The following is a 23,643-nucleotide window of genomic DNA, read 5'->3' on the forward strand; positions in this document are numbered from 1 at the left end:
CAAAAGGATTCCTCATGCCAAACTCCTCAATTGTGTCATTCCCTTGAGATGTTTTCTAGGGAATCATGGGAAATTGTGCCACCTTGGGGGAATGTTGTTGTACAGATTGCTTTCTCAGTTCCTATCAGAGGCATAGTCTTATGACTTTAAACACACACACACGTTGATATCAAGTTGATTATTCAGTTAATTTAGTTGTTGAACTGGTCTTGTGGATGTATCCAGATTGTGATTCATCAGGTCCCTATTCAACCCACACTTTATAGACTTGTTCAGGATGTTGTGAGTCACAGTCTAGGTAGATGTCAAAGCATTCATCAGTTGGCTTTAATGTATGCAAAACTGGTGGATATGCCTACTTGTGTGGATTGGATAATCATAATCATCATTCACAGTAACATAAAGCAGCTTTACCTGGGATACTTCAGTATTTAGTGGTACTTGTGAAAGTACTAATAGAAAAGGGAGTGTATTCTAAAATTTATTCAGGGGGGAGACTATAAACACATGTAGCTTCTCCCAAAGAATCCTGGTAACTGTAGTTTGATGAGGGTGATGAGAGGTCTCTCTTAGCAATCTCTAGCCCAACTCACATCAGTACAGTTCCTAGACTTCCTTGCAGAGAGGGAACCATTAAACCACCTATACATGTTTACTCAGAAGTAAATCTCACTGTCTTTAATGGGACTTACTTCCAAGAAAGTGTGCATAGGATCGGAGCCCAAGTTCACAGTGAGGATTAGATCTGGGACTTCATTTTGACTTGAGGGCAAAGTTCGTGGCTTAATAACTACTTGAAGGAGACTGCTTTGTAAAACAACATGACTGCCTGCAAAACCAAGAGCAGCTAGATTACAGGAAGTAGATTTAAAAGCAATAAAATCATATGGATTTATGATAAATCATTGATACAGAGAAAAAAAGAACTGGCTTTGGAGAATGAGGTGGAAAAGTCAAGTGGGAAATCTAATAGGGGACAATCTCATTTTGAAAAATCTGCAAATAAGACACAGTGTCTATGAATGAAGTAGTTCTTTCAATGATGCATGGCATAAATAAATCTTCCCCAACCTGGTGCCCTCCAGATGTTTTGGATTACAATTCCCATCAGCCCAAGCCAGCACAGCAATGTTGATTGGGACTGATGGGAGTTGTGGTCCAAAACATCAAACTGACATAAATCATCCATCACAGTGACTTGTGCTTTGGACATTGATTTATACAAATGCTTGTGGCTCAAATGAAGCTTGCCCTCACCCTTCCAGTGGACTCCCTCAAAAACATCTAAAAATGGTAGTGTTTGAAGAGGGAGCTAAATCATTCAGGAATTTGTATGAGCTGTATAGTAAAAAATGGGCGGAGTTTTACTTTTATAAAATAACAGTAGCAATAAACTGACTGCCATTTCAGCCTGAACACCCTGCAGCCACACAAAATAGCATAGGTCCACGGAATAAATTATGCATTCAAATACTTGAACCCCCGGTTAATACATTTTTTAAAAATATTGGCTCTTTCATTCTTTCTCTCCCCTTTCTATCTCTTCAATGCACATGTGTTTGTGTGGGTGTTTAAAATCTTGCCCATTCCCTTCTAATAAGACCAGCTGTACCTCTAAGTTCCCCCCACAAGCCCTAGTTCAGTTTTTGTAGTTTTGTATTGCACTTGTTTTGTTGTACTTTCTAGTGACTGCAAAACTTCTTCAGCCGCTTCTTGGCAGGTGTGTGTGTGCGGCTCTGCCTTCTCCACCATCCTTGGCTGGCCAAGGGCCTCTTGTGCTCCTTGTGCAGTGGCAGAGGACCGGGGGGCAGGGGAAGGCACACCATGCCCCCTCTGCTTTTGAGTTCCTCTCCCAGACCACGTTGCATTAAGGCCTCCTGAATCCCTTTCCTCAGACAGTTGTGACTCTCATGACGAGCTCTCTGTTTGTGCTAGAGTGGCTTCTCTGTTCGTGAGGCCTCAGATGGCTGAGTATATGCAAGATGGTATAAGCACAGTGGTGGTCAGACAAGGTGCCCGTGGTGTGACTAGCTCCTCCCTGAGCCACACTGTCGGCTGGAGCAGAATTGCTAGCACCACCACCAGTGGAGGATGAATGGTTAGTCTGAGAGGAGGTTCGTTGGTTGGTCCTGGTCCCTGTTTTTTGATCCTCCAAGTCTTTTGTTTTGTCATAGTTCAGCACCTTCCACTGTTGATTGACTGCTTGCCACCGTTTAAATATCCGGTAAACTGAGGGCCCTTCGTGGATTATTAGACCTGTAGAATAAAGGAGTGTGTGGATAGGTGGGAGAGAAAGAGAGAGAATCTATGAATCTGTCACTGACTCACCTTCCCTGCATGCATATATTTGAGAGTCTCCTAGGGCCAGCTCCAACTCCCATAACTTCTCTTGGGAGGTACCTCTTGCTCACACAGATTCTCACCCACTTTAACACAAAACAGTAATATAAAGATTTGGAAGATGTGCTCCAGGTCCCATAATTGTTTTACATTAATGAATGCACATAGCAAAGAACCTTAAGAACATATGAATTGCCTTTCTGGATCAGATCAATTTCCATCTAGGCCAGCATTCTGTTTTTAAGCAGCAGCCATTGAGATGCCTCTGGTACTAAGAGGTATACTGCCTCTGTACATTGGAAGGGGGAGGGTGGGTTCTTCCACGTTGCCATTATGATTAATTCATAATGATTACTGTGGACAATCTTTTGAATGCAATGCCCTCTTGTGAATTTGATGGGGGCAGGGAGGAGAAGAGTATGAACAGCTAAAAGTCCTTGTGCTAGTGGAGGTGTTTAGTTGAATACCAGCTAATATGTTAAATGCCAAATGCATCATATACTGTGTATTCAGAATAAGGAATATGAGCTATGATTCAGAGGGGCACATGCATAACATCTGCATGTTTTCCACTTTGCCCAAGTGAACTAAAAAATGTCTGCAATTTGGCAGATCACTTCATTTCCAAAGTTCAAAAATCAACTGCAGAAGCCAAATATTGATGTTGAGGGTCAAATACTTATTACAGAATGAATGCTAGATCCCTCACATTTCTGTTAAAGGTTTGGTGAGGAATCCTGACCTCAATTATTGAAATTCAAGTATGTGACCTTAAGAGTCTACCTCAGCAGATCATGAGTCAGATGTGGAAAGTTTAATTCATTTCAGCCATAAAGCTGAATATTAATGAGAAGGCTGATTCAAGAGGATTTTTTTAAAAAAAAGAAAATCTGTGGTTTGTTTTGCTTTCTAAATTGTGTGTTATATAAACCCACGCAATTAATAAAAAGATGTTGATGGATGGGCTAGTGCATCAACTGAACACCTGTTTTCCTAGATAAATTGGGCTTCAAAATATTTACTCTAAGTGCAAAAATAAGTTTGTTTTCCTTTGCAGTTGCTGGGATCCAAATTACTTATTGATTTCCCAACACCAAGCTCAGGAAGCTGTAAAATTAAAAAGGAACCAAGCAGAGGAGTGGGCGGGTAGATGGATGCATTTGCAACTGTAAAAGGTGAATAGCGAGCAAGGGGGTTTAAGAGCAAGAAGCTCCAGGATTTTATCAAAATAAATTTGAGTAGCTTGAGTTAAACAGGAATGGGGGTTTCTCACTTAATGCATGCGTTTTCAAGTATGGATAATGGAGTACGTGTGAACCTGTCTTCTACTGAGACTGAATCAGAACAGTGGCCCATTTAGCCCAGTAACATTTCAAGCAGGGATCTTGGTCAGCTTCCTTAGGAAAAACACAGGAAGCTGTCTTTTATTGAGTCAAACCAATGTTTCATGCAGCTCAGAATTGCACTGTTCTTCAATGTTGGGTCCCCAGATGTTGTTGGAATACAACTCCCGTCATCTTTGGCCATTGGCTAAGCTGGCTGGGGTTGATGGGATTTGTAGTCCGACAACATCTGGGGACCCAACATTGAAGAACAGTGGTCTATGCCAGTGGTCCCCAAATTTCTTTCCCCATGGACCATTTGAAAGTTGCTGAGAATCTTGGCTGACCGCTTAATGAGTTTTCTGCCTGTTGTAGCAATTGTAATATACTATGCTAGATGTTGCATGATTTTTAAATTGTATTTTTATAGATATTCTGTGGACCATCTGAATGGAGCTCACCGACAACTGGTGATCCACAAATCACAGTGTGGTAACCACCAGTGGTCCGTGAGCTTTATTCAGTTGGTCCAAGGCATATCTGTTCATTTGTGGTTGAAGATGGGAGATGACACATCCATCGCATTAATATTGATATTGATATTTAATTGCATTTTTATTTATTCTTCTGTTTCTTATATTGTATTTTACTGTATTACAAATTGAATTCTATGGAATTCACAGCGTGATAATATAAAATACAATATATAAGAAATAAAAGCAATTAAATGCAATTAAAAATCATACAACATCTAACACAGTGCCTTACAATGGTTATAACATAAAGAAAAATCCTTAAGTGGTTTGCCAAGACCCTTGGCAATTATTTTATTTATTTTATTTATTTTATTTATTCAGCTTATATCCCGCCCGACTAGCAAACAGCTCTCTGGGCAGCAAACATAGCAACATATACAATAATAAAATTACAAAGTCAGTATAACAAATATAAAAATACACCATCTAAAATAGAAATTACAGCATTTACATAAATAACTTAAATTAAAATGCCTCAGAGAAGAGAAAGGTTTTAACCTGGCGCCGAAAGGATAATAGTGTCGGCGCCAGGCATACCATTGTCAAATGGTCCATGCGGGAAAGGTTTGGGGACCACTAGTCTAACTGGAAGGGGCTCTCCAGGATTTTAGGTAGAGCTCTTTCCCAGCCCTACCTGGAGATGCTGGAGGATTGATGCTCTACCACTGAGCTATAGCCCTTTCCTAAGGCCCCTCTATTACCTGAGATATTATTAACAGAAGATGCCAGAAACTAAAGAGTTGTGCTTTGCCACTGTGCTATATACGTTTACATCACATGACATCAGTTCCAAACTGTATATTTAAATGGCAGAGTTTCTCAGAAATGGCTGCTGGGAGAGTGTAGGGCACCCACCTCGGTCTATTTTCGCAGGAAAAGCAGTGGTTTAAATATAAAGAGCTAGCACACTGTGTTTGTTTGTTTGGTTTTTTTGCATAGAAGTGCCTATACCTAAGTACAAAGGGTCAAGTGAAAAGTATCACAGATTGAAGTTTGGAGGTAACTTTTTAAAAAACATACACTTTGGCAACAATATGAATTTTCAGATAATGCTTTATGTATTGATGGGGAGAAGTAAACAAATTGTGCTGAAAATCTAAATGCCACAATCCAACATAATTAATTGTGCTTACAGTCTATTGAAATCAATGGGCATAAGCGTGCTTAACTTTGTGTTGGATTGTGGTCATTAAAATATCTATACTGTTGTGTTCTGCTGTACTTGGACAAATGAAAGCTGCCTTCAATGTAACTGGCTTTATTTTAACAAAATCGCAATCTGCCCTTAGCCTGCTTGGTTCTTGCTAAGACCACTTTTTTTCTGGTTCAGCTTGTTAAAACAATGGCTGGGATGAAATTGATGGAAATAGATTCAGGACAGGCAAGAGAAAGTTTTTCATCAGACTACAGCACATAAACAGTGAATGGAGTTCATTACCATGGGGTGTGCTGATGACCACTGGTTTTGGTGACTTTAAGTGGGAATTAGGCAAATTCATAGAGGATGAATCTATCAATTGCTAATAGGTAAGATGATTATGTACAACTTCCAGGTTGAGAAGCGGTATGTCATTGAGGTTGTGGGCATACTACTCACTCTCAGCAGTGAAAGTAGATTTTCTGGCTGCATTTTGAAGCAACTCTGCCCTCGCCTGGACACACTTCTCCTCCCCACTGCTGACTTCATATCTTTCAGGACCACACATAGCAAAGTGTTGAGCCAATCACTGTTTCTACAGCCTGCAGCAAAGCATTTCCATTGGCCACATCTGGAGGAACAACACATTGATCTACTGATCAGTTGCGAAATCTGTCTAAAGCTGAATGTTTTTAAAAAATGCACTTGAGTTGATCCAACCAGGTTTTTTTGGGGGGGAAAGGGGTGCAGTTTGACTAGCATTGGGTGCCCCCATTTTCAGAAAATAGAGATGGAGACGCAATGGACCTGGCACAAGTTGCTGAGGACCAACAACGAGGGAATGCTAGTGCTTTCATGCCTTGTTTGTGGGCTTCCCAGAGCTATTGGTTGGCCATTGTGGAGAACAGGATTCTGGACTAGATGGACTTTTGGACTGATCTTATGTTCTTGGAACCAGTTGTATATGGTTAACTAACTTTTCCAGACATCCGATTGTTTATTGACCATTCACCCTTATTTGTTCGCACAAAGCTTACACAAAGGCTAAATTACATTCAGTCTTTATTGAGCATTTGTTCTGATTTGTTTATGGGGTGGTCATACAACAAAAAGCATTTGTCCTGCATTTATCCTGATTTGTTTGCAGGGTGTTTAAACATCTTTCCATTCATCATTCATTTTACCCACACTTTTCAATGTATTTCTCTGTCACTTTCCAAACTGCAAAAAGTCCAGAGCTTTTAAAAAGCAGATTAGTAGTGCTAAAGTGACAGAGCCCTTTAATCCACTTTGCTTAAACAAACCTAACGTTCTGGCATGCACTTGAATCCCTCTTGCAAAATATTGGCACTATGGAGGTGTCCATAGACTGCCTTTTTTATAGAGACTGTCTACTTCCCAACATCAACCCAGAAAAACATTTCTTTGAAAGGCTTTATCCATTCCTTGCTGACTAAAATTGAGCTGAAACTGAGAGGGGATAAAAAGTCACAGTGGAAACATGGGTTGCACTGATAGGCAAGTAGTATCTTGACAAAATATGTAAAGTATGTGAGGCAGATCACAACCTTGATTGGTATTTCAAATCTTAATCATAATTCTGAGCTTTTCCAGCTTTTGAGGTACTTATGGGTTATGCAATGGGCTAATAAAGTTCTGCTTCTCCAAAAATCAGGTTTTGCTTAAATTCATTATTACATAGTCTCTTTCTATGCTATTATTCCTCAATAGAACATATATCTTTGGCCCATTCAATGGTTGTGCACATTAGGAATGCTTCCTGTTCTATTCCCTTACTGTTTTGTGGACTTGCTCTACCCTAAATATCTATTTACATAGAAGAATTTCTAAAAGTTACTTGGGAATTGGAGCATGCATATTTTTTCCTGGAGCTCTCAGTTCCTTTGGTTCATTTGAGTCCGAGTCTGAATCCTAGCAAGACGGGGGCGCTGTGGGTTGGTGGTTCCTGAGTTCGGATAATTGGTCAGTTGCCTGCTTTGGATGGGGTCATACTTCCTCTGAAAGAGCCGGTCCGTAGTGTGGGGGTGCTCCTGGATCTGTCTTTGTCACTAGAGGCCCAGGTGACCTCCGTGGCTAGGAGTGCCTTTTACCAGCTTTGGCTGGGAAGACAGCTGCGGCTGTTTCTGGACTGGGATAGCCTGACCACTGTTGTCCACGCAATGGTAACCTCCAGGCTGGATTACTGTAATGTGATCTATGTGGGGCTGCCTTTGAGGTTGGTCCGGAAGCTGCAGCTGGTGCAAAATGCGGTGGCGAGACTGCTCACTGGGGCAGTGTATCGCCAACATGTCACCCCGCTGCTGAAAGAATTGCACTGGCTGCCCATTTGCTACTGGGCCAAGTTCAAGGTTCTAGTTTTGGTGTACAAAGCCCTATACAGCTTGGGACCCAGGTTACCTGAAAGACCATCTTACCCCTTATATACCCAGTCGATCACTGTGCTCTGCAGGTGAGGGCCTCCTGCAGATGCCATCTTATCAGGAGTTCTGTTCTGCACAATATAGGAAATGGACCTTTAGTGTGGCAGTACCTACCCTGTGGAATTCCCTCCCCTTAAATATTAGGCAGGCACCATCTCTGCTATCTTTTCGGTGCCTTTTGAAGACTTTCCTCTTTCAACAAGCCTTTTGAGACCTATCCCAGTCTGTGTCTGTGTTAGAATTGCTTTTAATATGTTTTCTTTATTAATGTTTTTAATCCTTTTTTTTTTAAATATGTTTTTAAAGCTTTTAAAAAAAATGTTTTTAACATTGTTTTGTTTTAATGTATTTTAAGGTCTTTTATGATGTTTTAAATTGTTTTAAGCATTTCTGTTTGCCGCCCTGGGCTCCTACTGGGAGGAAGGGTGGGATATAAATCAAATAATAAACAAACAAACAAATAAATAACTTTGCATTTCCCCCCTTCTACCTTATCAAGGTGCAACATTGCAAAAATGTGTAGATGACACTGCAGATCATTGCATCAGGAGATGTTTTACTCATGTGCACTGTGCTCCTGCACATTGGTAAAATAATCCTTATCGCCATAAAAAAATATACATATAATCATAACAAGATTGCTTCTTTTTTTTGCAATGCTTTATCAACTCACACAACTGCACAGGCGCATCAGTATAGCATACAGAAAAAGAATCTTGATGCAGAAATGCAGATGATCATATCAGGATTGCTTCTTTGTAGTGTTTATCAATGGCCAAATGTGCATTGGTAACATAGAGGAATGGGGAAGGGCTGTATGCGCTCAGTGACAAAGCATCTGCTTTGCATGCTAAAGGTCACAGGTTCAATCCCTGCTGTCTCCTGGTTGGTGTGGGACAGACTCCTGTCTGAAACCCTGGAGAAATTATGCCTGTCGGTATAGACAAAACTGAGCTAGATGGACTTGATAGAAAGCAGTTTCCTATACTTCTATGAAAAAAGGTGCAAAAGAACCAAACAAACTAAAAACTGTGGCAAGCAGGCACATACAACACTCTGCAAAATTTGAAAGCAAAAACTGAAACAGTGGAGGATCTTTAATGTGTTGGTGCCTCCTAGGAAACAAAAGAAAAGCTCCTTAGGAAACAAGGGGAAGGGCTGTATCTCAGTGGCAGAGCAACTGCCTTGCATACAGGAAGGTCCCAGGTTCAATCCCTGGTATCTCCACATAGGGCCAGGAGAGACTCCTGTCTGAAACCCTGAAGAGCCTCTGCCAGTCAGTGTAGACCATACTGAACTAGATGGACCAATGGTCTGACTCATTATAAGGCAGTTTCCTACGTTCCTATGTTCCTAAGACCAAGTCATTCAGAACTCTAGCATTCAGATGAGGATTTCTCAAGCATCCCTAAAGCACAGCAAGAGATTAGATAGGTCTATTCGTTGGGCATGGATGCCAAAAGCAAAACTCTTTTTGCTTAAAAAGGTGTGACTATTTGCTTGTGTTGATAACATTGCTTTACTTAATAAGATATATAAAAGTAAACACAATGGATGCTTTTAAAATACACTTTAAAATGAATATATTTAAAAGTAGGCTTATTAATGTTGGTATGAATCTCTCCACTCTCTCCATAATCCAAAATGGTCTCTCTGATTTCAGTTCACACGTTATCCCTCATTAGGTCTTCAGCCTGAACAGATGAGGGCAAAAAGCATGTACTTGGCTGGGATCACATGAGTCATTCTCCCCTTAAACATCCTCGTGTGGGCTAGGCACACCCACAACATCCTTGCCCTCCCTTCATTGAGCAGGAAGGTCTGGAATGGGGTTTCTATGTGCTTTCAGTTGAACATGCTTACTAGCCTCCTTGTGATCAAGAACATGATAATACAGAGTTCCTGATTGTGGTGATGCTTGTAAACATGTTCAGCTGAATGTACATAGAAGTCCTTGTAGACCTTCCTGCTAAACATGCAAAGGTTGGGGGTATAGGGACCACAACACAGCAACATTGGGGGTGGGACAGGCATGCACGCCTACGACCCCCTACATATATATTTTTTTGCCATCATGTGTTTAAGCTGAAGAGGGCTACAGAACTACTGGGATGAGTTTTGTTATCATGAACAGTATGCAGTCTTTGTCCAAGGAGGAAATGCAGCTGTTCCATGTTATTCTTATCTTTGTTGTGTATGTTATTCTCCTCTGTCTCTCACTATCTGTGCATGGGACATATAAAGGATAGCAGAAGGAAATGTCAAAGATTTTTCCGGTCCTGCACGTTTTAAACAATTCATAGTTAAACCAGCCAGCAGCATTAAAATAAAGCCACCATTAGTCCTGACAGGAGATCCTGAATTGTGAGTGTCGAAAGGCAGCTCCTCCATTAATTACCTTTCCCATCAAGCCACAAAAGATCAAGCATCACATATCAGTTTTAATTGGCTATCGACCTGTTGTTCTATTACCTGTGGTTGTGCAGTGCTGTCATTGGATGTACTACATGATTTTCGGATACCATTGACTCTCAGCAGCTGGCTTTAAACAGAAAAGTCTGAGGGCCTGCAGTTCCTGGTTTGCAATGGTTCTCCAGTAGAACTTAGGAAGCTGCCTTATACCAAGTCAGACGGCCTCTCAAACTTGGTGTTGTCTATTCCAAATGGCAACAGTTTTCCAAGGTTTCAGACAGGAGTATTTCCCAGCCTTACCTGAGATGGCAGGGATTGAACATGGGACCTTCTGCATGCAAAGCATGTGCTCTAACACTGAGCTATGACCTTTCCCCTAGGTAATAGTGATGCCCCCCAAAATTGCCAGCTGGTGGTGGGAGGGGAAGACGAATGCTCTGGCTTAAAATCTCATCTTCCCAACTGTTCAGCTACTCTTCAAAGAGCTAAATACTCTCTGGATCCGATGAAGATGTTGTGTGTGTGTGTGTGTGTGTGTATGTGTGTGATGCATGAAAAATGTAGAAATGTAAAAACTGTTGAGCCAGCTCTTGTAGTAATGCAGCATGTCCAACACAAGCTGCAGTTGACCATGCAGCAGTATATTATCTAATTGCTCCATGCTATGTCCAAGTTGATCTGGTCATGTAATGGAGGGGGGGGAACACTTCACTCTATATTTATTTATTTAAGAATGTGGGTGGTATTCAATGTTAGTCAGTAGACCCACTGAAGTTACGATTAACTGAGGTTCATTAATTTCAATGGATTTACTCTGAGTAGATCTTAGTTGACTACAACCCTGTATATCCCACCTTTTAAAAGTATGTATTTTCCCCCAAATAAAATGTTTTCCCAAAATGGCAGTGTTTGTTGAACATACCCTGTGGCCTGTTTCAATTTCAATCCTTCAAACCAGCACTGTAAACAATGAGGAAAAAATTCCCAAAGAACTCCACCCACCCCACAGGCGTCCATGCCTTCAGTCATCATTTGTTAAATCACTTTTGCTATTTCAGTCATCTGATATGCATGAGGCAAACTGGCAGTTGGAAAAATGAAAATAAATTAACTGAATCAGGGGGTGCTGTGTTGTGTACGCGGAGATATACTAGTGCGTGGGTTGATGCAATGACAACACCATGTGTGCCATCTGCTAATCACTCCTGTGATGTACAGCGCCCCTCTCAGGCCAGTCCCTTCTGTTCATCTGCCTCACTCTCTCATTAGCTGCTAACACTTCTCGATGTTCAACAAGAGATTGTTTCCAGCCCTACTGACCCTGAACGCCACTTGAATCTGCAAACATCAAGCTTCCTTAATTGCAGCCTCCACCAATACAGACAGCAAGACGTAACTGCATCGGAATTGCCATTTAATTAATGACCAGGTGCTGGCAAGAATGTGCAATGAACTTCCAAACTGTCATCACTCGGCTCAGTGGTATATGTTCAGGAGGGTGTTTTGTTTTGTTTTGCCAGCTATATATTTAGATGGCACCCACAAATGGCTTTCCTTTCACAGAAAATGGTTCTCCAAATGTACTCAATGGAATTACCTCTAACTCTCTGTTGCTATCTTCCCCATGCCTAGCTCAGACATAGAGCACATGTTTTGCATTCAGGATGTTCCCTGTTCAATCTCTCTACCATCTCTAGTTAAAAGTAGCAGGTGAGGGAAAAGGTCTTTGCCTGAGTCCCTGCAGAACCATGGCCAGTGAGCATGAGGCAATACTGGGCTGGATGGATAAAGATTCTGCACTATACATTTAAAGCACTTTTATACTACTTTAAACAAGTCGTGGCTTCCCCCAAAGTACTCTGGGAACTGTAGTTTGTGAAGTGTGTTGAGAGTTGTTAGGAGGCCCCATTCTCCCACGGAGCTGCAATTCTCAGAGTTCTTTGGGAAGACAGATTGATTATTAACCCACTCTGGGCTCCTATTGGGAGAAAGGGCAGCACATAAACCTAATAAACAATAAATAAAGTGGTATAATAGTATTCTAAATGCCTGATGCAGATGTGATCAGAGTCTGATCTGGTCTGAGGAAGCTTCCTATGTTCCTAAAGTGCTCAGGTTTCCTATGTTCTATGTTCCAACATGCAGAGAGGGTGGGGATGAGGAATCAAGCCACAGGAAGGGTCTTGTTTCCTTAATAATAAATGTGCAGTTGATGTCTGCTAATTGTGAGAAATCCAGATGGCAGCCCTTGATACTGTTCTTCTGCTGAAGGGGTATCATATTTTCCCAGCTCTCAAACCACATGATTTTGTTGCTGGGAAAATACAACAACCCCCCATCCCAACCTGCCTCAACCGCATATTCAGCTCTTTTGTGATTGACGTATGGAATATGGCTGCACAACAATCACAGGCACCCACCAGAGAGTGCCTGAGAAATTCATGAATTGTAGGGAGTATAGATCCATTTTCCCACATACCTGCTTTCTGGTTAATTTGTCGCTAATGAGCAAACTCCCAATGTGTCTTTCTCATAAGGCTAGCTCTGCTCCCTTTTGATTCAATCTTCTTTTTAAGTTCTTCACAGGAGGACTGAGCCCCTGCTTTGCAACATCAGTACATGGGCAATCATCCAGCCATATACTTGTAAAGATGCTCTTACCTGAGGCTTCTAGGCTGCCCATTTCTAGCAGTTATAAGCCATTACCAGGGAAGGGGGAGGGCTTAACATCAGCGTATCTTGTCCTCTTGAAGCAACACCATATCCCTGCAGCAAGACTATCTATCCCCATTTTTGTGCACATGGGGGGGGGTTGTGAGGTTCTGTTTTCATTGCAAACGCTGCCATTTCAGGAGATGCACACATATTTGTGGATCCTCACACACACTTTCCACAGTTTCATGCCTGTTTTCCTGAGTGTGTTCACAGCCATTTCCCTCCAAATCTGCTGCCACTTTAAGGTGGAGGAACTAAGTGGGAATTTCTTAGTCTCTCAAACAATCCAGCTGACACTCCTTATCACTGAGGTGCACTTATGCATTGCTGTGTTTCTCTGTCCTAAATTACTTTCAGTGTGGGAGCACCTCTAGATGTGCATTCCAATGCCAGGGAGTGTTGGCTTGGCTGGCTTGGCATTTGGGACCCATTTTCTCTATTCCCCAACACTCCTTCCTTGCAAGCATACCCTTTCACAAAGGGGTGTGAAAAATGCTGAAAGAGGTAGGGGTTGATTCTTAGGGTACACAAATGTTCCTGAAATGCAGCCCAATTTTGGTTCAACAGAAGTACAGACTGGAAAGCATGCTATCCCCTTTCTGTGTTGAGATCCACATCCACATACAATAGTCAACTGGATAAACTCTAGGGAACTGCCTATATTTTCCATGGTGAGCCCATCAGTTACAAAATTGCTACTGTGCAAAATAACACAAAATAGTTGCAGAGGGAGGAGCGGTCACGCCAGAGCAAAGAGGAGCTGAAAAGGAAGAGCAAACAGTCTCTCACACATTGTGGATTTTTGAGACTTTTTGTGGGCACCATAGGAGATATTGGTGAGCACACTGGTGCACCTGGGCACCATGGTGGCACTCCCTCATTTAAGCTGTGCCTCCACCTGTGCAAAATCTGCACATTTGAAAACAAACTCAGATATTACAAAATGGCATTAGCCTCCAGGGATCTCCTTCCAAAGTAAATGAAACATGAGTAAGTGCTGTGTTCCCTGAACCTCTCACCACTTGGGGAAATGGGGCGAGCATAACAGTATTAATGGATGAAGAATCTGTTCTGTAGTCTTTGCCAGTATTTCAAAGTGAGCAGAGTAACAAATGCAGCTGATGAGTCTATGTGATTTTGTGTTGGAATGAAAGAATGCCATGAAGGTGAACTAGGGAACATGTGCCTTTGCAGTGGAGACAGATGATGGTGGGAGTGTCAAGGAGTGTCACCCAATTCATCCTATGCCAGCCACAACTTATGCAGAGTCTCTGAGTGTTTATGAAAATACAAGGCACACTTCAGATGCCACCATGACTCTGAATGGCTGAAGTGTGCATATGACCAACTGAGGCCTCAGTGAAGCCTGCACAGCATGGTTCAGGAGGATTTGGGGATGACTCTGAGGGAACAGTGGGGTAGGTCATCTGATACATGCTGTGCAGGCCACAGCCTTTTCAAAGACATCCATTGCTGGCATGATGTAGTGGTGATATTGTCTTTATGTGGTGGGTGGCCCAAAGGGGCTCCTATCCAGGCCCAGTGGTTGGGGAGACCTTCCACACCACAGTAGGTCTCTCCAATTGGCATGTAAACCACTCAGAGGTCCAGACAGTATACAGAAATCCATCTCCTTCACATTTGCTAGTATGATATTCTGCAGAGTCCCACCCAAGTTCTCCCGTCACTAGCATTCCTTCTTCTAATTGTGGCCTTTTCAGTACCCAACCTTCACGTTCCTCATTTCCAAGGCACCCTGCTTGTTGGAGTGCATCAGTGGACAGCCTGTACCTCTAGGATCAGAGAGAGAGGAGCCACGACTTTGGAGCAGAATCAATAGTGCCTTATGGTGAGGAAGGATTGCACTGGTAACTATAAAAAGCCACATTTTCCCCTGACAGTGTTCTTAAGAACATAAGAAGAACCTGACAGATCAGACCGGTGGCCCATCTAGGCCAGCATCCTGTTCTCACAGTGGCCAACCAGGTGCCTATGGGAAACCCTCAAGCAGGACCTGAGCCCAAGAACACTCTCCTCTTCTGCTGTTTCTAGCAACTGGCATTCAACGGCATACTGCCTCCAACTGCGGAGACACAGCACCGCCATCATGGCTACTAGCCAATGATAGCCTTATCCTCTATGAATTTGTCTTTTAAAGCCATCCAAGTTGGTGACCATCACTGCCTCTTGTGGGAGTCAATTCCATAGTTGTGCCTTTACAATAGCTTTGCCGGGGTGGGAGAGAATGTTATTTACTTAATAATCCAGCTGTTAACAAATGTATTAACAAAGGTGGCAATCACAGGAAATAGAGAAATCACACCCTGATCTTAATCAAAGCATAACATTTCTTCACCACCAAAACAAGGATGGGCTTATTTTGCTTGGTTCTGCATCAATGACAGATGAGCTAATGAAAGCTGCCCCTCTCATGCACTTGGAGAAGACTGAAAATCAATGCTGGTGACAGCTGGACATGTGATGCTTTCCAGTGAAGACTATCCATGATGGCTGTGCTCTGCCACCCTAGTCAGAGGCAGTATGCTTCTGAAAACCAGTTGCCAGAAGCCTCAGGAGGGGAGAGTGTTCTTGCACTCAGGTCCTGCTTGCAGGCTTCCCCCAGGCACCTGGTTGGCCACTGTGAGAACAGGATGCTGGACTAGATGGGCCACTGACCTGATCCAGCAGGCTCTTCTTATGTTCTTATCCTGGACTCTTCATTTTATTCCATATAAGCAGTTTCTGGCACTCCCATTAAAATCAGGGCAGTCATCTACTTTCATTTCCCAAGTTCTTTTTATTTAAAACATTTTATTCCCCTTTTCTAGCCATTTCTTTTTAACTATAAATGGCTTCATTTTGCTCTTCATCTTTGTTCTGAGGTAGGACTGTTTGCATGGTTACAAGCCAGCCAGAAGCAGAAGACCAACTGATTACGCTCATCAGTTCCCCATTTTTCTCTTTTTATTCGTGAGGATAATGGAGTTTATTATTTTGGAATCAGAATAGATGAGCAGCCTCAATTAAGCGACACATATCAGGACTTGTGCATACAGGTTCTCAAACCATTAAAATCAGAGCTGAAATGAAACTTAAAGGTTGGAATTCTGACTTTTTTGAACAGGACTAATCTATCTAAAATAGACTTTAGAGTACAAACTTGGAAAGCAATCTACAAATCTGCAAAATAAATTTCAAATCTGACGTTTTCTTGATATATACAGCAGAGTTACAAGACAGAAAATACAACAGCTTTGTATTTTAATGATTTTTAATCTCATTCTCTGGAATTTATCATATCAACCATTATCTCTATATGCTATTGGGGAATATCCATGTTGGGCCTAAACAGAAGAGATTTAAGTATGTCTTTGTCTAGGGAAGATTCTTAGATGGCCCATGGTGATCAAAAGGATAAATGCTGGATCATACTAGATGAGGCAATTAAACTGGTCTACTTCAGCTAAGATGTCACATACAAAACAAAACAATTTGAACCTATTAGACACAGTACTGTTGAGTTCAAATACAGCAATACTGAAACTTTGCTCTCTCCCATCTCCCAAACATACATACACACCATCTCTCAATTCCTTCCTATAAAAAAATAATTTGGCTACTGCATCCCATATGGATGTTCAGATTCATTCACCCACCTATACAGACAATGTCCATGAAGCCGTACATTCCATAGCAGATCTGGAAGAGCAAGTCTTGGCGTTGCCACTTAGCAGAAGGACTGAAGGTTGACCAGATGAGCCACGAGATACTGGCGATAAGGAAGAGGGAACCCAAAATGGCTGCCGCTATCTGAACTTTTTCAATGACCGTCAGAGAAATGGCTTGCCACTGCAAGAGAGCAAGGGAGGTGGGAAGAAAGGAAGTTGATGAGGGGAAGTCAAACAGAAAAGAGAAGCATAAGTGAAAAGTATACATTATTAATTCCTTATTCAGTGGCACCAGTTGCAACCAATTAACATCCCACAGCATTTCACCTGGACTTTTGTAAGAGAGGATAGCAGCTCTTGCAACAAAATGGACTACATTATTACATAGTACTTCAGAAGAAAAGGGCAGTCTTGTGCCTGTCTTTATCTGGATATTAGAAATTAGTATTATATCCTGCCCCCCTCCATCCCTCTATTCTGTTCCCTGTTCTGTCATGCTGTTGTTTGAAAAAGACAAAGGGTCATATCCAATGCTGTTTTGTTTGTGAAGCAGATGCCCACTTGCTAGGGATGGGAAGATCTGTCAGTTTTGGTCCTCCCAGCTTCTTATTTTTTTAATGTTAAATTCAGTTCTCTACATTTCTGCAGCAATCTGCAACTATTTTTTTTAAAATCCTCATGAAATTCTCCACCATTTTAGTGCAAATTTCTTCAAATAAACACATTTTTGTAGGCAATTTTGACAAAGGTACAAAATTTTTGCAAGCCATTTCTCATCACATCATGCCTTTTTGCATGTTATTTTCACCCATATATTCATTCTTATGTACACTTTCCCCTAATATATGAATTTTTATAAATATGTTTAGTTGGCGAACTGCATCCCAAAATTCTAATAAATGCAAATTTCAGATGGCTGTGTTTTGGTTCTCATATTGTTCCAGAAAGTGCAAATTTGATAAACTCTGCTTGAAATGTGAACTGAATCAAAATTCTCACCCATCCCTACCACTTGCATAATGGAACTTTCCCCTCCCCTCCCCTCCATTGCTGCGCCCCCCCCCCAACCTCAAAATCTGCTCCAAAGGGTTAGAAAACCCTCCGGAGCAGATTTTGAGGGTGCACAGGGAGAAGAGAGGAAGTCCCATTGCATGAGCAGAATTCCACACACACAGCACTGTGTGAACCAGGGCTGTGGAGTTGGAGTCGTGGAGTCAGAGTCGGGAGCAATTTTGGGTGGAGTCGGAGTCGGTAGAAATGCACCGACTCCGACTCCAATTCCGACTCCGACTCCTTCGTAAATGGCAAATGTATATTAACTAGTAATAACAAATTTACTGTTGTAAAATGGTAGCACAAGGCACTTCATCACCACCACGTGAATCCAGAGCTTGGAAAAGTTACTTTTTTGAACTACAACTTCCATGAGCCCAAGGGCTGATGGGAGTTGTAGTTTAAAAAAGTAACTTTTCCAAGCTCTGGATTCACGTGGTGGTGATGAAGTGCCTTGTGCTACCATTTTACAACAGTAAATTTGTTATTACTAGTTAATATACATTTGCCATTTATGAAGGAGTCGGAGTCGGACAGTAGAAAAATAGAGGAGTCGGAGTCAAAGGTCTGGCGTACCGACTCCGCAGCCCTGGTGTGAACCAGTCTTAAGATGCTGAAGAAGTTGGGCAGTTTAAAAGTATACACAACATAATGTTTAGCTTTGCCTTCAGGCAGTGCAAAACTATTTTTTTAAAAGCTCTGAATACAAATAGTCAAAGGCATTTATATTTTTAATTTTTTGTATAAAGTAATACAATATGTTTTAATTTAAATAACATTTTAAGATGTGTAAGCTTGTACTATCCAAGTGTTCGTTGTCAACAACCCTTGTGCCATTGTACTTAAGACCCACAATACTGAAAAGGGGAAGCATGTTTACTCTTCCTTTACCAATAAATAAAGTGGGTAAGCCCTATGTGGCAGGCTGGGTGCCAAAATGAGCCATGGGAGATAGCAAGAGTGGATACCTGGGGACAAATGGGAAGGACTTTGACTTTCACTCTAGACAAAATATTTATATTATGTGTATAAACAATAAGTCCAGAACTGTATATTTTTTAAAATGTAAAATATAAAGATAAATGCCTGCAAAATCCTTGAGGAGGCCAGGCCTACTACAGGCTTGTCTGTGGCTCTGACTCTGGACAACCTCACAGTACTTTGTGGTATGCCTTATCTCTCTGTTCCATAGCTATTTAATAGGTACAGAGCCCATGTTCTGATTACATATGGAGGATCACATTATGAAATGTGACCTGATGTGAGAACTTACCAGCTAACATTACATGCCTGGCTGACAAAATATAGGCTGGGAGTTTAGCTGCATAAGAAGTCTTCCCCATAAGCTTCAAAACAGCAGTGGATTGATCAAATTTGGGAGACCATGACAAACTTACTCAGCAAGTGCAGTCGGAAAAGTATGCCAATTTTCAAAAAGAGATGTTAATGGGGCCATAGTTTTCATTTATCTCCTGTGTGGAATCCCTTCAACCTTCTGATCACACTCCAATCAAATACAGATGTATTTTTTCTGACCCTGATTTGGCTACATAATTGACAGATCCAATCTCAAAAGCTACTGAGCTTTTACTCTATTTGTCCTACAAGCTTCCCTATAACATACTACAGACTGTAATCAATTATTTCCCTTTTTCCTTACCTAGCTATCTTGTTGTATTATTGTGTAGTGTTTCTCCTTTTGATGTCTGTGTTTTTAATTTTATTTCAAAGCAACATTCCATGTAAATATATAGCCTGTGGGTTTTAAAAAACTTTTTTTTGCTTTTAAAAATGCAATTTCATTTTATACATGCTGCTTGTGCTTTGCTTTTTTTAAATTTATCCACTGCATTTTTTAAACATAAAATAAAATCCTACCTTCCTCTAAAGTGTTCAAGATGACATAAATGCCCCACCCCATTTTATTGTACAAAAACACTATGAAGTAGATTAGGCTGAGAATCAGTGGCTGGCCCAAGGCCACCACATCAGCTTTGCAGTTTAGTGGGGATTTGAATTCTGATTCAACCTTAGCTTACACCATAGCTAATGTGTTCCACACATGTAACCATTTACCTACTCATTTATGGCATCCATCTGTGAAAATATGCTCTACAAATGGTTTCTAAACATCTCATCTTCTGGCTAGATAGATTTGAAGTATCTGTTGATGTGTGCATTTTGCCCTGTGCTTTTCTTCTATATCATCACATGGACGTTCAATAAAGGGCTTCATTTAATAGCAAAGCTTTCACATTTATCTTTACCAGTTTTTCAGAATCTTACATTCTCTACACACATCACAGTTGTTGTACTTTGCCTGCTCTGAACACCATTATCTGGCTGCTATATAATCACAAAAACAACTGTTCAGAAGTGTGCATTCATCCAGAAAAGGCTGCAGTTCTATATGTACTAACCTGAGAGTAAGTCCACTGAACTCAGCGGCACTTACTTCAGAGTACACATGTGTAGGATTGTGCTGTTAGTTAAGGAGAACTGCCTTGTGTTTGTTTCCTTGGAAGCACTGTCCATCAATGAATGTAAGAAGAGTGGGTATAAACCACCTCGAACTTCTAATCTAGCACATCCTCCTCTTCCCCTTATAAGTAAAAAGCATCCTGTCAGTTTCAGATTTAGCGAGGAATTATTTCAAAGCCCCTGCAGCAAATACATGCCAGCATTGTTTAATTTAGCCTAAAGTTGCTCATGAATCATGGCATTCAGAATAAAAGAGTTCTCTGTGGACTCTGAGGAGTCACACTTGCAAAGCCTTCCATGACATAGAGCAGCTGACACAGTGGCATCAAAACAGCTGAGCTAATTAAAGTCAGATGCACTGTGATGTGCTTGCAAATCAACAGTCTGAGATCACAGGGGGGCTTGCAAGCCTAGGGCTAAAAATCTGACACACTCGAAAAGGTAAAATAGGTCAACTATATTACATTGACTCATCAGAGCAGACCAGACAATGCCATGAAGAGAAGTGAGCAAGCTGACAGAGCAGCAGTCCAGGAACAGTTCAGAACCATTAGAAGGGAGATCCAATAAAACTCATGGAAAAGGAAAAACAAAAGCAAAGAGAGCAGAACCAATACAAAGAAGAACCTATGGTTATGGACCTATGTAGGCAAAAATGGATGAAGGAAGGAATCTCTTAATCAAGGAGTGAGAACCTTTGGCCCTCCAGATGTTGCTGGACTACAACTCCCATCATCCCTGACTATAGACAATGCTAGCTGCGGCTGATGGGAGTTGGCATCCAACAACATCTAGAGGGCCATGAGTTTCCTATCACTGTCTTAATCCTTCTGTATATTCAAGATCTAATGTTATCATATAGAATAATAAAAGCAGCTCCTATGAAAATGAAGTCCACCCAGTGCATAAAAAAGTGGCTTCTAAGAACTATAGAATGCTTTAAAGGAAATGGGGGTGCCACAGCATCTGATTGTCCTGATGCACAACCTATACTCTGTACAAGAGGCTACTGTAAGGACAGAATATGGAGAAACCGATTGGTTCCCAATCGAAAAGGGTGTGAGACAGGGGTGTATTTTATCACCCTATTTATTTAATCTATATGCAGAACATATCATACGGAAAGCAGGATTGGACCAAGAAGAAGGAGGTGTAAAAATTGGAGGGAGAAATATCAATAATTTAAGATATGCAGACGATACCATACTACTAGCAGAAACCAGTAATGATTTGAAACGAATGCTGATGAAAGTTAGAGGAAAGCACAAAAGCAGGACTACAGCTGAATGTCAAAAAGACTAAAGTAATGACAACAGAAGATTTATGCAACTTTAGAGTTGACAATGAGGACATTGAACTTGTCAAGGATTATCAATACTTTGGCACAATCGTTAACCAAAATGGAGACAATAGTCAAGAAATCAGAAGAAGGCTAGGATTGGGGAGGGCAGCTGTGAGAGGACTAGAAAAGGTCCTCAAATGTAAAGATGTATCACTGAACGCTAAAGTCAGGATCATTCAGACCATGGTATTTCCGATCTCTATGTATGGATGTGAAAGTTGGACAGTGAAAAAGCTGATAAGAGAAAAATCAACACATTTGAAATGTGGTGTTGGAGAAGAGCTTTGCAGATAACATGGACCATGAAAAAGACCAATAATTGGGTGTTAGAACAAATCAAACCAGAACTATCTCTAGAAGCTAAAATGATGAAACTGAGGTTATCATACTTTGGACACATAATGAGAAGACATGATTCATTAGAAAATATAATAATGCTTGGAAAAACAGAAGTAAATAGAAAAAGAGGAAGGCCAAACAAGAGATGGGTTGATTCCATAAAGGAAGCTACAGACCTGAACTTACAAGATCTGAACAGGGTGGTTCATGACAGATGCTCTTGGAGGTCACTGATTCATAGGGTCGCCATAGGTCGTAGTGGACTTGGAGGCACATAACAACAACAACAAAGAACCCATGCTTAAGTATTCAGAGATCTCTGCTTTTTGCTTGCAGAGAAGGCAATTTCCCCCCTCAAATGCATTATGAATTAGACTGAAGGATCTTTTATTAGACTGAAGGATGCTTTTATTATTTCTAAACAGGGCATCTTCTATGTTTCTTCTATAAGACCATTTGTGGGATATTTTGAAACATGTACTGGGCCTGGCATAACCTTTTGTCCTTTGGTGAAATTTCTGCTCTTTCATGCAGATGGGCTGTTAGCTTGTTTATTAAGGTTATGTTCTGATTAGTTCCACAAGAGAAAAACGTAGAAACATTACCTTTCTCATGGAGTTTTTTTGTGAGCTATTCAGGATAGAAAATGCTCATCTAATGAGAGCAATTCAAGTTAAGTGGCCACTTCACTGAAGCAAGGAAGCTTCCAAACATGCTTTTCTGGCCACCCACATGAATGTACAAGGTTGTCTGGAAATGCAGGTTTCCTAGGACATGCAAGGTTTCCTGGAAATCACTTGTGGACCTGCACAAGTGGTTTTATTTGAGGAAGAGGTTTGGTTGCTTTTATTTTTTTAAGTGCTGCATAGGTCCTGCAGTCTGCACTCACACCCCTTCAGGCTAAGTATGGCGTATTGTGGTTGCTGTTTTCCTACCAGATCTCAGGAATACTACATTCTTAGATAGTATCTATAGATCTGTAAATGCAGATTTTAAACACACACACAAACACACATACATACTCACACCAAAGGATGCTTTGAACTGTCCAGCAATGATGGACAGAGCAGAAGTAGGGATGTAATATGAGAACATTATTGTTACAGGAACTTTACTGGCCCAGGATTCTTTTCTTAGGGGGGCAATAAAGAGTCTTGCTGCAACTTAAAAGACTTAACAGATGTCTTATGGGATATGGTTCTGTGGACTAGTCTACACTAATCCTTAAAGGTTTATGCCATAATACAGAGATAGGGAACCAGTGGCCTTCCAGATATTGTTAGACTACAACTCCCATCATCCCTGAGCTTGGTGATATTGGCTGGGGCTGATGAGGTCCAACGGCATCTTCATCCCTGATGTAATAAATCTGTCAATCTTTAAGGTGTTGTTTCTGCCGCAACAGACTGGCATTGCTGCCCTCCTGGAAATTGTTAGGCAGATTACTGCTTAATAGCCTAAGTTGTCTGGTTGATTGTTCATCAGCAAGAATGGAGATGGTCTCCTGGTAGCTGAAGAGCTCTCTAGTGCAGTCTTCCCAAGCTGGTGCCCTACATGTGGTTTGGTGAACTACAACTTCCATCATTGTTGACCATTGTCCAGGCTGGGTTGATGGAGTCTGGCAATATCTTAGAGGGCACCAGGATTTGGGAAGATTGCTCTAGTGTTGTGATGGAGACAGTCAGCAGAACTTTCAAAAAGTGACTCCCAGTTGAAGTGAGGAGGCAAGCGTGTATATATGCAAAAAAATAAGCAAGTGGCAGTTTGGGAGAGACAGGTCAAAAAGAAAGCAGTGAGTTGGCTGATGGCATCTTGAGGTACAGGGCCTCTCTCTGGGAACCAGATGTGGGGCAGCA

The 23,643-nt window shown here is 41.3% G+C and overlaps 1 protein-coding gene across 1 annotated transcript in view; it reads right to left on the reverse strand.

The window, feature by feature from the left end:
- Window positions 1-257: 257 nt before the first annotated feature.
- The window catches only part of MARCHF4 (membrane associated ring-CH-type finger 4), a 179,408-nt gene continuing 156,022 nt past the window's right edge, over window positions 258-23,643 (reverse strand). The window contains exons 3-4 of the mRNA XM_061609225.1: window positions 16,561-16,753; window positions 258-2,256 (exon numbers count right to left, since the gene is read on the reverse strand). Coding sequence (XP_061465209.1) covers window positions 1,892-2,256; window positions 16,561-16,753 — 558 coding nt within the window. The 3' untranslated portion in view covers window positions 258-1,891. The remainder of the gene's footprint in view (window positions 2,257-16,560; window positions 16,754-23,643) is intronic.

Source organism: Rhineura floridana, chromosome 2 (assembly GCF_030035675.1).
Source record: "Rhineura floridana isolate rRhiFlo1 chromosome 2, rRhiFlo1.hap2, whole genome shotgun sequence".
Taxonomy (NCBI): Eukaryota; Metazoa; Chordata; class Lepidosauria; order Squamata; family Rhineuridae; genus Rhineura; species Rhineura floridana.